General features: G+C 34.3%; 1 protein-coding gene across 3 annotated transcripts in view; it reads left to right on the top strand.

Moving 5' to 3' along the window:
- The first annotated feature begins 9,349 nt into the window (after window positions 1-9,349).
- Window positions 9,350-14,792, top strand: part of LOC306968969 (uncharacterized protein) — a 48,673-nt gene continuing 43,230 nt past the window's right edge. For all 3 annotated transcript variants that reach the window (XM_079564570.1, XM_079564572.1, XM_079564571.1), the window contains exon 1: window positions 9,350-9,676. In XM_079564570.1, coding sequence (XP_079420696.1) covers window positions 9,407-9,676 — 270 coding nt within the window. In that variant the 5' untranslated portion in view covers window positions 9,350-9,406. The remainder of the gene's footprint in view (window positions 9,677-14,792) is intronic.

Genomic DNA, 14,792 nt, shown 5'->3' with positions numbered 1-14,792 from the left:
TTCTGTGGTTCCTGGTGGTTCCTGGTGGTTCCTGGTGGTTCCTGGTGGTTCCTGGTGGTTCCTGGTGGTTCCTGGTGGTTCCTGGTGGTTCCTGGTGGTTCTTGGTTCTTGTGCTGGTCCTGAATGTGGAGCTCCTCGAGTGTGCAGTGCCTAAAGCCCCTCCAGTGCCAAACTTTATTTATTCTCTGTGTTTGTATCTCGAAACCTCGTCCCCCCCTCGCTCCGAAGTCCGAAGTTTTATTCGTGGTTGAAACTTGTTGAGTTTGTTCTAGAGGCGGGCGATATCGACAGGAACCAATGTTTTCCAATTTTTCTTTTCCATTTTTTTTTTCACATTCTCCACCCCCCCCCCTCTTTTTGTTAGTGTTTCCACACATTTTTTTCCCCTCTATTCTTCCCCATTTTTTTTTCTTTTTCCCTCCAATTTTCAAAATGTGAATCCACTTTCAGATCACAATTTTTTCCCAATGTTTAAATACATTTTTCCGTTTTTTTTTTTGTTTTTGTTTTTTTTCAATTTTTTACTTACCCCCATTTTTTTCAGTTATTTCCCCTCGTTTTTATTTTCCACAATTTTCCTCTATTCTTCCCCATTTTTTTTTTTCTTTTTCCCTCCAATTTTCAAAATGTGAATCCACTTTCAGATTACAATTTTTCCCAATGTTTAAAAATATATATATATATTTTTTCCAATTTTTTTCCCATTCTCCACCATTTTTTTTCAGTTATTTCCCCACGTTTTTACCCAAATTGTTCCTTTTCTTTTTTTTTTTCTTTTTTTTTGGATTTCTTGCCATTTCCCCATATATTTTTTCCTTTTTTTTTCTTCCAATTTTCAAAATGTGAATCCACTTTTAGATTGCAATTTTTCCCAATGTTTAAATATAATTTTCTGGGTTTTTTTTCTGTTTTTTTTTTTCAATTTTTTTCAATTTTTTTCAATTTGTTTCAATTTTGTTTCAATTTTTTTCAATTTTTTTTCAATTTTTTTCAATTTTTTTTCAATTTTTTTCAATTTTTTACTCACCCCCATTTTTTTCCTGTTGTTTCCCCTCGTTTTTATTACAATGTTTTCCAAAATTTTCCTCTATTCTTTCAGATATTTTTCCTTTTTTTCCCTCTTTTGTCTGTTTCCGTCCCCCCCCCCCCCCCCCAATTTTCAAAACTTTTACCCACTTGAAATAGAAGCTGCAATTACGCGTAAGACCTGAAGTGGCAGTAGTGAGTATAAAAATGACCAACTTCTATCTAGTCCCTTTAATAATAAATAAATAATTTCAATTTCCCCCAATTTTTCTTTTATTCCCCTTGTTTTTTTTCCTCCGATTTTCAAAATGTGAATCCACTTTTAGATCACAATTTTTTCCCAATGTTTAAATATATTTTTCCTTTTTTTTTTTTTCTTTTTTTTTTCAATTTTTTTAAATTTTTTTCAATTTTTTACTCACCCCCATTTTTTTCAGTTGTTTTTATTACAATGTTTTCCACAATTTTCCTCTGTTCTTTCCAATATTTTTCCTTCCCCCCCCAATTTTCAACATTTTTACCCACTTGAAATAGAAGCTGCAGTTACGCGTAAGACCTGAGGTGGCAGTAGTGAGTATAGAAATGACCAACTTCTATCTAGTCCCTTTAATAATAAATAAATAATTTCAATTTTCCCCAATTTTTCTTTTATTCCCCTTGTTTTTTTCCCTCCAATTTTCAAAATGTGAATCCACTTTTAGATCACAATTTTTCCCCAATGTTTAAATATATTTTTCCGTTCTTTTTTTTTTTCAATTTTTTTCAATTTTTTACTTACCCCCATTTTTTTTTCAGTTATTTCCCCTCGTTTTTATTTTCCACAATTTTCCTCTATTCTTTCCCATTTTTTTTTCCTTTTTTCCCTTTTGTTTTTCCCCCTCCGATTTTCAAAATGTGAATCCACTTTTAGATTACTATTTTTTTCCAATGTTTAAATATATTTTTCTGTTTTTTTTTTTTTTTTTCAATTTTTCCCTCCCCCCATTTTTTTCAGTTGTTGTTTTTATTACAATGTTTTCCACAATTTTCCTCTGTTCTTTCCAATATTTTTCCTTCCCCCCCAATTTTCAACATTTTTACCCACTTGAAATAGAAGCTGCAGTTACGCGTAAGACCTGAAGTGGCAGTAGTGAGTACAAAAATGACCAACTTGCATCTAGTCTCTTTAATAATACAGTTTTTGGTAATTTTGTTTTTTTGCCCAATTTTTTCTTTTTCCCCACTTTACCCAAATTTTTTTATTTTTATTTTTTAGATTTTTTTTTTTGGATTGATTTCTTGCCATTTCCCCATATTTTTTTTTTCCTTTTTTCCCCTTTGTTTTTCCCCCTCCGATTTTCAAAATGTGAATCCACTTTTAGATTACTATTTTTTTCCAATGTTTAAATATATTTTTCTGTTTTTTTTGTTTTGTTTTTTTCAATTTTTTACTCACCCCCATTTTTTTCAGTTGTTGTTTTTATTACAATATTTTCCACAATTTTCCTCTATTCTTTCCAATATTTTTCCTTCCCCCCCAATTTTCAACATTTTTACCCACTTGAAATAGAAGCTGCAGTTACGCGTAAGACCTGAAGTGGCAGTAGTGAGTATAAAAATGACCAACTTGCATCTAGTCTCTTTAATAATACATTTTTTGGTAATTATTTTTTTTTGCCCAATTTTTTCTTTTTCCCCACTTTACCCAAATTGTTCCTTTTTTTTTTTTAGATTTTTTTTTTTGGGATTTCTTGCCATTTCCCCATATTTTTTTTTTCCTTTTTTCCCCTTTGTTTTTTCCCCCTCCGATTTTCAAAATGTGAATCCACTTTTAGATTACTATTTTTTATGTTTAAATATATTTTTCTGTTTTTTTGTTTTGTTTTGTTTTTTTCAATTTTTTACTCACCCCCATTTTTTTCAGTTGTTGTTTTTATTACAATGTTTTCCACAATTTTCCTCTATTCTTTCCAGTATTTTTCCTCCCCCCCCCAATTTTCTATTTTTTTACCCACTTGAAATAGAAGCTGCAGTTACGCGTAAGACCTGAAGTGGCAGTAGTGAGTACAAAAATGACCAATACATTTTTTGGTAATTTTTTTTTTTTTGCCCAATTTTTTCTTTTTCCCCACTTTACCCAAATTGTTCCTTTTTTTTCAGATTTTTTTTTTTTTGATTGATTTCTTGCCATTTCCCCATATTTTTCCCTTCTATATTTCCCCCCATTGTTGTCATCGTCTTCCACAATTCCCCCTTCATGACCATTTCCCACATTTCTTTACAGTCGATATCGAAGCTGCAGTTTTAATGTGACGTCGCCCGCCTCAGCTCAGCCTTGAACGTCTCCTCCCGCTCTGTCTGTCTGTGACTCTTTTTAATATGTGAAGAATCAAGGCCTGTACAAGCTGCCCCGGGGCATGCCTGACCTGAACCCTCGCAGAAGATTTACATCGCTGTAAAATCATCTTGTATAAACGTGCTGGGTTTTTAAACCGCGTTTCTAAACCTCGGCCATGAAACGGTGAAACGTTTTCTCTCGTTGCTGCTGTTTCTGAACAAACGGCGTCCATGTTCCTGAGACGTTCCTGAGACGTTCCTGAGACGTTCCTGAGACGTTCCTGAGACGTTCCTGAGACGTTCCTGAGACGTTCCTGAGACGTTCCTGAGCCGCGGTCTCGTCTCGTCTCGTCCGTCTCAGACTAAAAGTGCCTAAACACGTGTTGCTGTTGATGATAATAAAGGTTTTCTACTGATCAGCTCTTTGCCTCGGTTTGTTTTAAATGAATGACTTTTCAATTTCAAACCATCATCACTGAAAATCCTCCAGCCCGGTGACGCAGACGGCGTCTCGTCATAGAAGGGGGCGGGGCTTCGTCAAGCGGGAAAATAGAATCTTTTGGGAAACACAAAGGTTAGTGCTAGATCGTATGACCCGGAGGGACAGTCTGCTGTGAAAACGTGAGATATCATGACACAAATTAAGGTGAGGGCCAGGGAGATGGTTCACCTCTTAACTCCCGCCTGAACCGAGAGGATCTTTTTCCTCACGTCAGCAGATTTTCTTTTCCAACATTTTTTTTTGTTGGGTGTTCAACTCATTTTTGTAACTTTTTTGTAATTTTTTATCACATTTTTGTCATTTTTTCGTCCATTTTTAGTACATTTTTTGTCACATTTTTGACTTTTTTTTGTATCGATTTTTTGTAATTTATTGTCACTTTTTTGTCACTTTTTTGTCAATTTATCGTCAATTTTTAATCATTTTTTTGTCACATTTTTTACTTTTTTTTCTTTTCGTTTTTTTGGAATTTTTTGTCACATTTTTGTCATTTTTTCGTCCATTTTTAATCAATTTTTTGTCATTTTTTGTCACAAATTGTCACATTTTTGACATTTTTTCGTCAATTTTTTTGTGACATTTTTGACATTTTTTGGTCCATTTTTTATCAATTTTTTGTGACATTTTTGCCACTTTTTCATAAATTTTTCGTCACTTTTTTTGTCAATGTTTTCTCATTTTTTTTGTCACATTTCCATCATTGTTTTATTGCTATTTTCACAGTTTTTTTTCCAGAAGCTTTTGGACTGGGGTAAAGCCAAACTGGAGAAAATGTGCTCGGTTCAGGTGGGAGTTAAGGGGTCAACTTTACGGATTAGGATTATTTGTATTTTTAGACAAACCAACTCATAGATCTATACAAACGTCCCTCCGGAGCATACGATCTAGCGCTAACCAAACACAAATGTCCGCTCTTCATTTTCTGATGGAACATGAACTTATTTATCACAGGAATAAAGTCAATCTGGATGTTTATACACAGCAGATTGTTCAGTAGAAGTGGAAAAACGGCAGTCGTAGCTAGCGCTAGCTAGCTGTTAGCATTATGGTGGTAAATTTGCCACTTGAAAGTTACCAGTTACGACTTCAGTGCGCACCAGGTGATTGAAGTCGTATGTAAACAAAACTGCTAATGCTACAACAGTTAGCTCATGCGATGCTAACGTTATATGAACGCTTCTTCAAACCAAATCTAATAGAGTTCGGGAAATTCCACAGTTACCATGGAGATCCGCCATCTTTGCAGCTGTTCGCGTACATTTTCCATAGACTAACATTGGATAAAAACAGTATAAAAAATGGAGAAAAAAGCCGTGGATCAGCTCCGTTAGCTTCTGAGTCACTGCTGGTAAATACATGTAACTCACTGTGGTGTCCATGTGTTTTAATGTGAACAATAACTCCAGTATTTTAACTTTCAAAATCTCCATTAGTTTATTATTGGTGCTAGTCCCATGATGCTTAGCGTTATAACGTTATGTTAAAGCCGTGACCAAAAGTAACGTGGCCTGTTCCTTTAACCTCTTAACTCCCACCTGAACCGAGAGGATCTTTTTCCTCACGTCATCAGATTTTTTTTCCATAATTTTTTTGTTGGGTGTTCAACTCATTTTTGTAACTTTTTTGTTATTTTTTTGTCATTTTTTGTGAAATCTTTATCCATTTTTTGTCATTTTTTTGGTAATTTCTTGTGACATTTTTTTTGACATTTTTTCATTTTTTTGTCAAATTTTTAATCAAATTTCTGTCCTTTTTTTGGTCATTTTATTTTCACATTTTTTTCATTTTTTGTCACATTTTTGTCACATTTTTGACATTTTTTTGGTCAAATCTTTATAAAATCTTTGTCATTTTTTCATCAATTTTTTCGTCAATGTTTTCTCACTTTTTTCTCACATTTCCATCATAGTTTTCGTCTCAGTTTTGTTGTTATTTTCACAGCTTTTTCCCAGAAGCTTTTGGATTGGGGTAAAGCCAAACTGGAGAAAATGTGCTCGGTTCAGGTGTGAGTTAAGGGGTTAAATTTCTTGGAACGTTCTGACTTTGCTCAACACTTTTAAAATATAGCAGAAAAAGTATTACATTTGAGTTGCTTCTGCGGGTATAAAATGCCAGAAAACAAGCCTTCAGGTTTATGAAGTTGATAGAAAGGCTTTATAATTAACTGCAAAGTATTTAATAACAAATGTTTACAATATACTAAGAGGACAAAATATATATTGTTTTACTACTAAAAAAGATGTCAGGTATCGTGCCTTTAACTCCCGCCTGAACCGAGAGGATCTTTTTCCTCACGTCATGAGATTTTTTTTCCATCATTTTTTTGTTGGGTATTCAACTCATTTTTGTAACTTTTTTGTCATTTTTAGTGATTTTTTTCGTCATTTTTTTTATCACATTTTTGTCTTTTTTTCATAGTTTTTCATATTTTTGTAATGTTTTTGTCAAATTTTTATAATTTTTTTTTTTTTCATTTTTTTGTTACATTTTTGGCATTTTTTGTCACATTTTTATCAATTTTATTTTCATTCTTTTGTCCTTTTTTGTCACTTTTTGTCATTTTTTTGTCCATTTTTTTTTATCACATTTTTGTCACATTTTTGTATTTTTTGTCAAATTTTTAGCAAATTTTTGTCATTTTTTTGTCACATTTTTTCATTTCCATCATTGTTTTCGTCTCAGTTTTGTTGCTATTTTCACAGCTTTTTTCCAGAAGCTTTTGGAGTCAAGGGGTTAATCTTATCTTAATTTACATGAACTTTTACGAGATTAAATGTGGCTAAAATTGAAAAGCGTAAACCTAATCCAACTATAAATACTTCAAACCTGTCAAACGTTTTGATACAAACTGAACCCTAAACGGACCAACCCGCGCCGAGGATCCGGGCCGGGGCTAAATTAAGCTCGGTCTGACTAAAAGCCTCAGAAACAGCTGCTCCTGAGCGGCTTTTACTGTGAAGAGACTTCCGTCAGGTGGTCCCGCCCTGAACCCGCAGCCCCGGAGCCGCCGCGGACTCAGGACCCGCACTTTCTGAAACAGCGCCCTCTGCAGGAAACAGCTGTCCACGAGCGACCGCTGCCAGATGTTTTGGTGAGTGTTTGGCAACAGCTGCATCCGGGCAGAGGTGGGAAGAGGAGCCAAAATAACCCCTTAACTCCCACCTGAGCCGAGCACATTTTCTCCAGTTTGGCTTTACCCCAATCCAAAAGCTTCTGGGAAAAAGCTGTGAAAATAGCAACAAAACTGAGACGAAAACAATGATGGAAATGTGACAAAAAAGTGAGAAAACATTGACAAAATAGTGAAGAAAAATTGATGAAAAAGTGGCAAAAAATGTCACAAGAAATTGACAAAAAATTGATGAAAAAATGATAAAAATGTGACAGAAAATGTGACAAAAAATGACAAAAATGTGACAAAAAATGTGATAAAAAATGACCAAAAAAGTGACAAAAAAGTGACAAAAAATGTGATAAAAAATGACCAAAAAAGTGACAAAAAAATGACAAAAAATATTTAAAAAATGACAAAAATGTAAAAAAATGTGATAAAAAATTTACAAAAAATGACAAAAACTGTGACAAAAATGTGATAAAAAATTGTTATAAAAATGACAAAAAATGTGACAAAAAATTACAAAAATGTGACAAAAAATGTGACAAAAATGTGACAAAAAATGACAAAAATGTGACAAAAAATGTGACAAAAAAATGACAAAAATGTGACAAAAAATGTGACAAAAAATGACAAAAAAATGACAAAAATGTGACAAAAAAATGACAAAAATGTGACAAAAAAAACGACAAAAATGTGACAAAAAATGTGACAAAAAATGTGACCAAAAATTGACCAAAAAATGACAAAAATGTAATAAAAAAAATATTTAAAAAATGACAAAAATGTGACAAAAATGTGATAAAAAATTTAGAAAAAAATGACAAAAGCTGTGACAAAAATGTGATAAAAATTTGTTATAAAAATGACAAAAAATGTGACAAAAATGACAAAAATGTGACAAAAATGTGACAAAAATGTGAAATGTTTTATTATTAGCAGCTCCTCCACTGGGAGCCGCCATTACTGTCTTCATCTCCCAAACTCAGAGCTCTCTGGACATCTCCGAGTTTACAAGTTGTAGCTCCAAGGCCTTTGTCCAAGTGGGAGGTGGGAAATGTATCAGTTGCCTGGAACGCACCATTACTTTGACTCGTTAACCTCTTACCACCCGCCAAAACCAAATGCACTCTCTCCTCTTTGCCATTGTCGTCACTTTTTATTTCCCTTATGTGTCTTTGTCACTTTTTAATGGCACTTTTGTTACTTTTTTGATGCATTTTTGTCACTTTTTTGCTGGATTATTGTGACTTTTTTGTTGGATTATTGTCACTTTTTTGTCACTTTTTTGCTGGATTTTAGTCATTTTTTTTGCTGATTTTTGTCTTTTTTTTTTTGCTGGATTTTTGTCATTTTTTAGCTGATTTTTTGTCATTTTTTTTGCGAAATTTTTGTCATTTTTTGCTGGATTTTTGTCATTTTTTTTCAGGATTTTTGTCATTTTTTGCTGGATTTTTGTCATTTTTTTTCAGGATTTTTGTCATTTTTTGCTGGATTTTTGTCACGTTTTTGTCACATTTTTTGCTGCTCTTTTGTCACTTTTTTGTTGGATTTTTGCCTTTTTTTGCTGGATTTTTGTCTCTTTTTGCTGGATTTTTGTCATTTTTTTTGTTGATTTTTTGTCATTTTTAGCTGATTTTTGTCTTTTTTTGCTGATTTTTTGTCATTTTTTTTTACTGAATTTTTGTCATTTTTTGCTGAATTTTTGTCTTTTTTTATGCATTTTTGTCACTTTTTTGCTGGATTGTAGTCATTTTTTTGCTGATTTTTTGTCTTTTTTTTGCGAAATTTTTGTCATTTTTTGCTGGATTTTAGTCATTTTTTTTGTTGATTTTTGTCACGTTTTTGTTGGATTATTGTCACTTTTTTGTCACATTTTTTGCTGCTCTTTTGTCACTTTTTTGCTGGATTTTTGCCTTTTTTTGCTGGATTTTTGTCACTTTTTGCTGGATTTTTGTCTTTCTTTGCTGAATTTTTGTCTTTTTTTTTTACTGAATTTTTGTCATTTTTTGCTGAATTTTTGTGGTTTTTTTGCTGGATTTTTGACACTTTTTTGTCACATTTTTTGCTGTTTTTTTGTCATTTTTTGTTGGATTTTTGTCACATTTTTTCTGGATTTTTGCCATTTTTTTGCTGGATTTTTGTCATTTCAATTTACATCCTCATTTTCTTCTCGTTTTTGGTCGCCATTTTGAAGAGGCTTTTAGATTTGGAGACTTTGGAGAACAGGAGAAAACATGCTCAGGCGGGAGTTCAGAGCTTAAACAGTTTGGGGACTTCCCTCTGCGGTCGTAGATCTGCGGTCCTCCCCGGTCTGCAGCCCCTCCCAGCGGGCAGTCGGACGAGGGGGGAGGGCGGGCCCGGGGGGGGAGAGCGCTGCAGCCCGGGCTCCAGCCTCACTCACAGTGAGGCCGCGGGCTGACACAGACCTCCCTCTCCCCGCTGTCATGGAGCTGGACCCCACGGTGCTCATCCCGGCGCTGCTGGTCACGGTGGTGGCCGTGTACTTCGCCTCGTCTCTGCTGGGGAAGAAGAGCGACGACTCCGCCGCCGCCGCCAAGAAGCAGAAACAAAAAGTGTCCTATGGAGATGATGTCCCCCCGTCCAGAGCCCTGGGGGTCCCGCGGGCCCCGGAGCCGCAGCCAGAGCCGAAGACAGAGCCTCCCCCCCGGCCTGTGGAGACCGTCAGACCCGCGGAGCCTGTGGTGGAAGTGAAGGTAGGACTGGTGCACTTTAAAACTTTATTAAAACTTTATTTATATTAATGAAGGTAGGACTGGTGCACTTTAAAACTTTATTAAAACTTTATTTATATTAATGAAAGTAGGACTGGTGCACTGTAAAACTTTATTTATATTAATGAAGGTAGGACTGGTACACTGTAAAACTTTATTTATATTAATGAAGGTAGGACTGGTGCACTTTAAAACTTTATTTATATTAATGAAGGTAGGACTGGTGCACTGTAAAACTTTATTTATATTAATGAAGGTAGGACTGGTGCACTTTAAAACTTTATTTATATTAATGAAGGTAGGACTGGTGCACTGTAAACTTTATTTATATTAATGAAGGTGGGACTGGTGCACTGTAAACTTTATTTATATTAATGAAGGTAGGACTGGTGCACTTTAAACTTTATTTATATTAATGAAGGTAGGACTGGTGCACTTTAAAACTTTATTTATTTTAATGAAGGTAGGACTGGTACACTGTAAAACTTTATTTACATTAATGAAGGTAGGACTGGTGCACTGTAAAACTTTATTTATATTAATGAAAGTAGGACTGGTGCACTTTAAAACTTTATCTATATTAATGAAGGTAGGACTGGTGCACTTTAAAACTTTATCTATATTAATGAAGGTAGGACTGGTGCACTGTAAAACTTTATTTATATTAATGAAGGTAGGACTGGTGCACTGTAAAACTTTATTTATATTAATGAAGGTAGGACTGGTGCACTTTAAAACTTTATTTATATTAATGAAGGTAGGACTGGTGCACTTTAAAACTTTATTTATATTAATGAAGGTAGGACTCGTGCACTGTAAAACTTTATTTACATTAATGAAGGTAGGACTGGTGCACTTTAAAACTTTATCTATATTAATGAAGGTAGGACTGGTGCACTGTAAAACTTTATTTATATTAATGAAGGTAGGACTGGTACACTGTAAAACTTTATATTAATGAAGGTAGGACTGGTGCACTTTAAAACTTTATTTATATTAATGAAGGTAGGACTGGTGCACTGTAAAACTTTATTTATATTAATGAAGGTAGGACTGGTGCACTTTAAAACTTTATTTATATTAATGAAGGTAGGACTGGTGCACTTTAAAACTTTATTTATATTAATGAAGGTAGGACTCGTGCACTGTAAAACTTTATTTATATTAATGAAGGTAGGACTGGTACACTGTAAAACTTTATATTAATGAAGGTAGGACTGGTGCACTGTAAAACTTTATCTATATTAATGAAGGTAGGACTTGGACACTGTAAAACTTTATATTAATGAAGGTAGGACTGGTGCACTTTAAACTTTATTTATATTAATGAAGGTGGGACTGGTGCACTGTAAAACTTTATCTATATTAATGAAGGTAGGACTGGTGCACTGTAAAACTTTATTTATATTAATGAAAGTAGGACTGGTGCACTGTAAAACTTTATCTATATTAATGAAGGTAGGACTGGTGCACTGTAAAACTTTATCTATATTAATGAAGGTAGGACTGGTGCACTTTAAAACTTTATTTATATTAATGAAAGTAGGACTGGTGCACTTTAAAACTTTATCTATATTAATGAAGGTAGGACTGGTGCACTGTAAAACTTTATCTATATTAATGAAGGTAGGACTGGTGCACTGTAAAACTTTATTTATATTAATGAAGGTAGGACTGGTGCACTTTAAAACTTTATTTATATTAATGAAGGTAGGACTGGTGCACTGTAAAACTTTATTTATATTAATGAAGGTAGGACTGGTGCACTTTAAAACTTTATTTATATTAATGAAGGTAGGACTGGTGCACTGTAAAACTTTATTTATATTAATGAAGGTAGGACTGGTGCACTTTAAAACTTTATTTATATTAATGAAGGTAGGACTGGTGCACTGTAAAACTTTATTTACATTAATGAAGGTAGGACTGGTGCACTGTAAAACTTTATTTATATTAATGAAGGTAGGACTGGTGCACTTTAAAACTTTATTTATATTAATGAAGGTAGGACTGGTGCACTTTAAAACTTTATTTATATTAATGAAGGTAGGACTGGTGCACTGTAAAACCTTATTTGTATTAATGAAAGTAGGACTGGTGCACTGTAAAACTTTATTTACATTAATGAAGGTAGGACTGGTGCACTTTAAAACTTTATCTATATTAATGAAGGTAGGACTGGTGCACTTTAAAACTTTATTTATATTAATGAAGGTAGGACTGGTGCACTGTAAAACTTTATTTATATTAATGAAGGTAGGACTGGTGCACTTTAAAACTTTATTTATATTAATGAAGGTAGGACTGGTGCACTGTAAAACTTTATTTATATTAATGAAGGTAGGACTGGTGCACTTTAAAACTTTATTTATATTAATGAAGGTAGGACTGGTGCACTGTAAAACTTTATTTACATTAATGAAGGTAGGACTGGTGCACTGTAAAACTTTATTTATATTAATGAAGGTAGGACTGGTGCACTTTAAAACTTTATTTATATTAATGAAGGTAGGACTGGTGCACTTTAAAACTTTATTTATATTAATGAAGGTAGGACTGGTGCACTTTAAAACTTTATCTATATTAATGAAGGTAGGACTGGTGCACTGTAAAACTTTATATTAATGAAGGTAGGACTGGTGCACTTTAAAACTTTATTTATATTAATGAAGGTAGGACTGGTGCACTGTAAAACTTTATTTATATTAATGAAGGTAGGACTGGTGCACTTTAAAACTTTATTTATATTAATGAAGGTAGGACTGGTACACTTTAAAACTTTATTTATATTAATGAAGGTAGGACTGGTGCACTTTAAAACTTTATTTATATTAATGAAGGTAGGACTGGTGCACTTTAAAACTTTATATTAATGAAGGTAGGACTGGTGCACTTTAAAACTTTATTTATATTAATGAAGGTAGGACTGGTGCACTTTAAAACTTTATTTATATTAATGAAGGTAGGACTGGTGCACTTTAAAACTTTATATTAATGAAGGTAGGACTGGTACACTGTAAAACCTTATTTGTATTAATGAAAGTAGGACTGGTGCACTGTAAAACTTTATTTATATTAATGAAGGTAGGACTGGTGCACTTTAAAACTTTATTAATGATGTAGATCTGCAGGTTTTGTAGCGAGTTGCTTTTTAAAGAAATTGATGTACTCACTTACATGTACTTTAGGAATAGTTTGAAGTAATTGTACATGTTAGAGTATTGCCATAAGGTCATTTTTACTAGAATACGTAATAATAATTTGGACCTGATCCACAGTGAGTAAATCTTTAAGCAACAGAAGCTTCATGCGACTCGTAAAATAGTTGTATTTGATTCATGTACTTGATTCTTAATTGAATGATTTTTTTTCCTTGTTTTGTTTCTCTGTCACTGTTGGGACCCCTCCCACTGTAGATCCTGCTTTTTCCTTTGGAGCCTTTATAAGAAAGAACAGAAAGTGTTTTATTTATCTTTCAAATGTAGTGAAGTAAAAGTAAATACTACTCGAGTAAAGCACAGATCTCAAAGCTCTACTGCAGCGCTGGAGTAAAAATACTTAGTTACTGGTTACAGTATAAAGTGAGATGTTTGTGGTTGGAGGATCAGGCAGATGTTCTTTTTGTGGGTGGTGATTCATTGGGACGGGGGGAGTAACAGCTGCCTCCAAACCTGCAGCTGCAGTTACATTTTAAACCTCTCTTTAGCCTGCTTAATATATTTCCTCTATAGCTGCTAGCATTAGCCTGCTTAATATATTTTCTCTATCGCCATTAGCATTAGCCTGCTCAATTTATTTCCCCTATAGCCGTTAGCATTAGCCTGCTTAACATATTTTCTCTATCGCCATTAGCATTAGCCTGCTCAATTTATTTCCCCTATAGCCGTTAGCATTAGCCTGCTTAATGTATTTCCCCTATAGCCATTAGCATTAGCCTGCTCAATGTATTTCCCCATAGCCATTAGCATGAGCCTGCTCAATGTATTTCCCCTATAGCCATTAGCATGAGCCTGCTCAATGTATTTCCCCTATAGCCGTTAGCATGAGCCTGCTCAATGTATTTCCCCTATAGCCGATAGCATTAGCCTGCTCAATGTATTTCCCCTATAGCCGTTAGCATTAGCCTGCTCAATGTATTTCCCCTATAGCCGTTAGCATTAGCCTGCTCAATGTATTTCCCCTATAGCCGTTAGCATTAGCCTGCTCAATATATTTCCCCTATAGCCGTTAGCATTAGCCTGCTCAATGTATTTCCCCCATAGCCGTTAGCATTACCCTGCTTAATGTGTTTCCCCTATAGCCGTTAGCATTAGTCTGCTTAATGTATTTCCCCCATAGCCGTTAGCATTACCCTGCTTAATGTGTTTCCCCTATAGCCGTTAGCATTAGCCTGCTTAATGTATTTCCCCTATAGCCGTTAGCACTAGCCTGCTTAATGTATTTACCCTATAGCAGTTAGCATTAGCCTGCTCAATGTTTTCCCCCTATAGCCGCTAGCATTAGCCTGCTCAATGTATTTCCCCTATAGCCGTTAGCATTAGCCTGCTTAATGTATTTCCCCTATAGCCGTTTGCATTAGCCTGCTCAATGTATATTCAGAGAGTACCTCTGGGGGACAGCCACGTGACTAAAATAAGTCCAAAAACATGACAAAAAAGCCTCAAAAAAGTGACAAAAATGTGTGAGAAAAATGCAATTAATAAGTAATGGAGCCATGTGAGGGAAATGATCCGTTTCCATTAGTTTTGTAGGTCTTAGCTTTCAAATGAGGCGATAACGGTTTAGGTTTGGGTGAAGTGGCCGTAATGCTAATGCTATAGGAAAAATGCATTGAACAGGCTAATGCTAATGTTATAGGAAAAATGCATTGAACAGGCTAGTGCTAGTGTTATAGGAAAAATACATTGAACAAGCTAATGCTAATGTTATAGAAAAAATGCATTGAACAGGCTAATGCTAATGTTATAGGAAAAATGCATTGAACGGGCTAATGCTAATGTTATAGGAAAAATGCATTGAACAGGCTAGTGCTAGTGTTATAGGAAAAATACATTGAACAAGCTAATGCTAATGTTATAGGAAAAATGCATTGAACAGG

Source organism: Gobius niger (genome assembly GCF_951799975.1).
Source record: "Gobius niger genome assembly, chromosome: 10".
Taxonomy (NCBI): domain Eukaryota; kingdom Metazoa; phylum Chordata; class Actinopteri; order Gobiiformes; family Gobiidae; genus Gobius; species Gobius niger.
The sequence above is the reverse complement of the archived record's forward strand: the minus strand, read 5'-3'. Positions and strand labels throughout refer to the sequence as shown.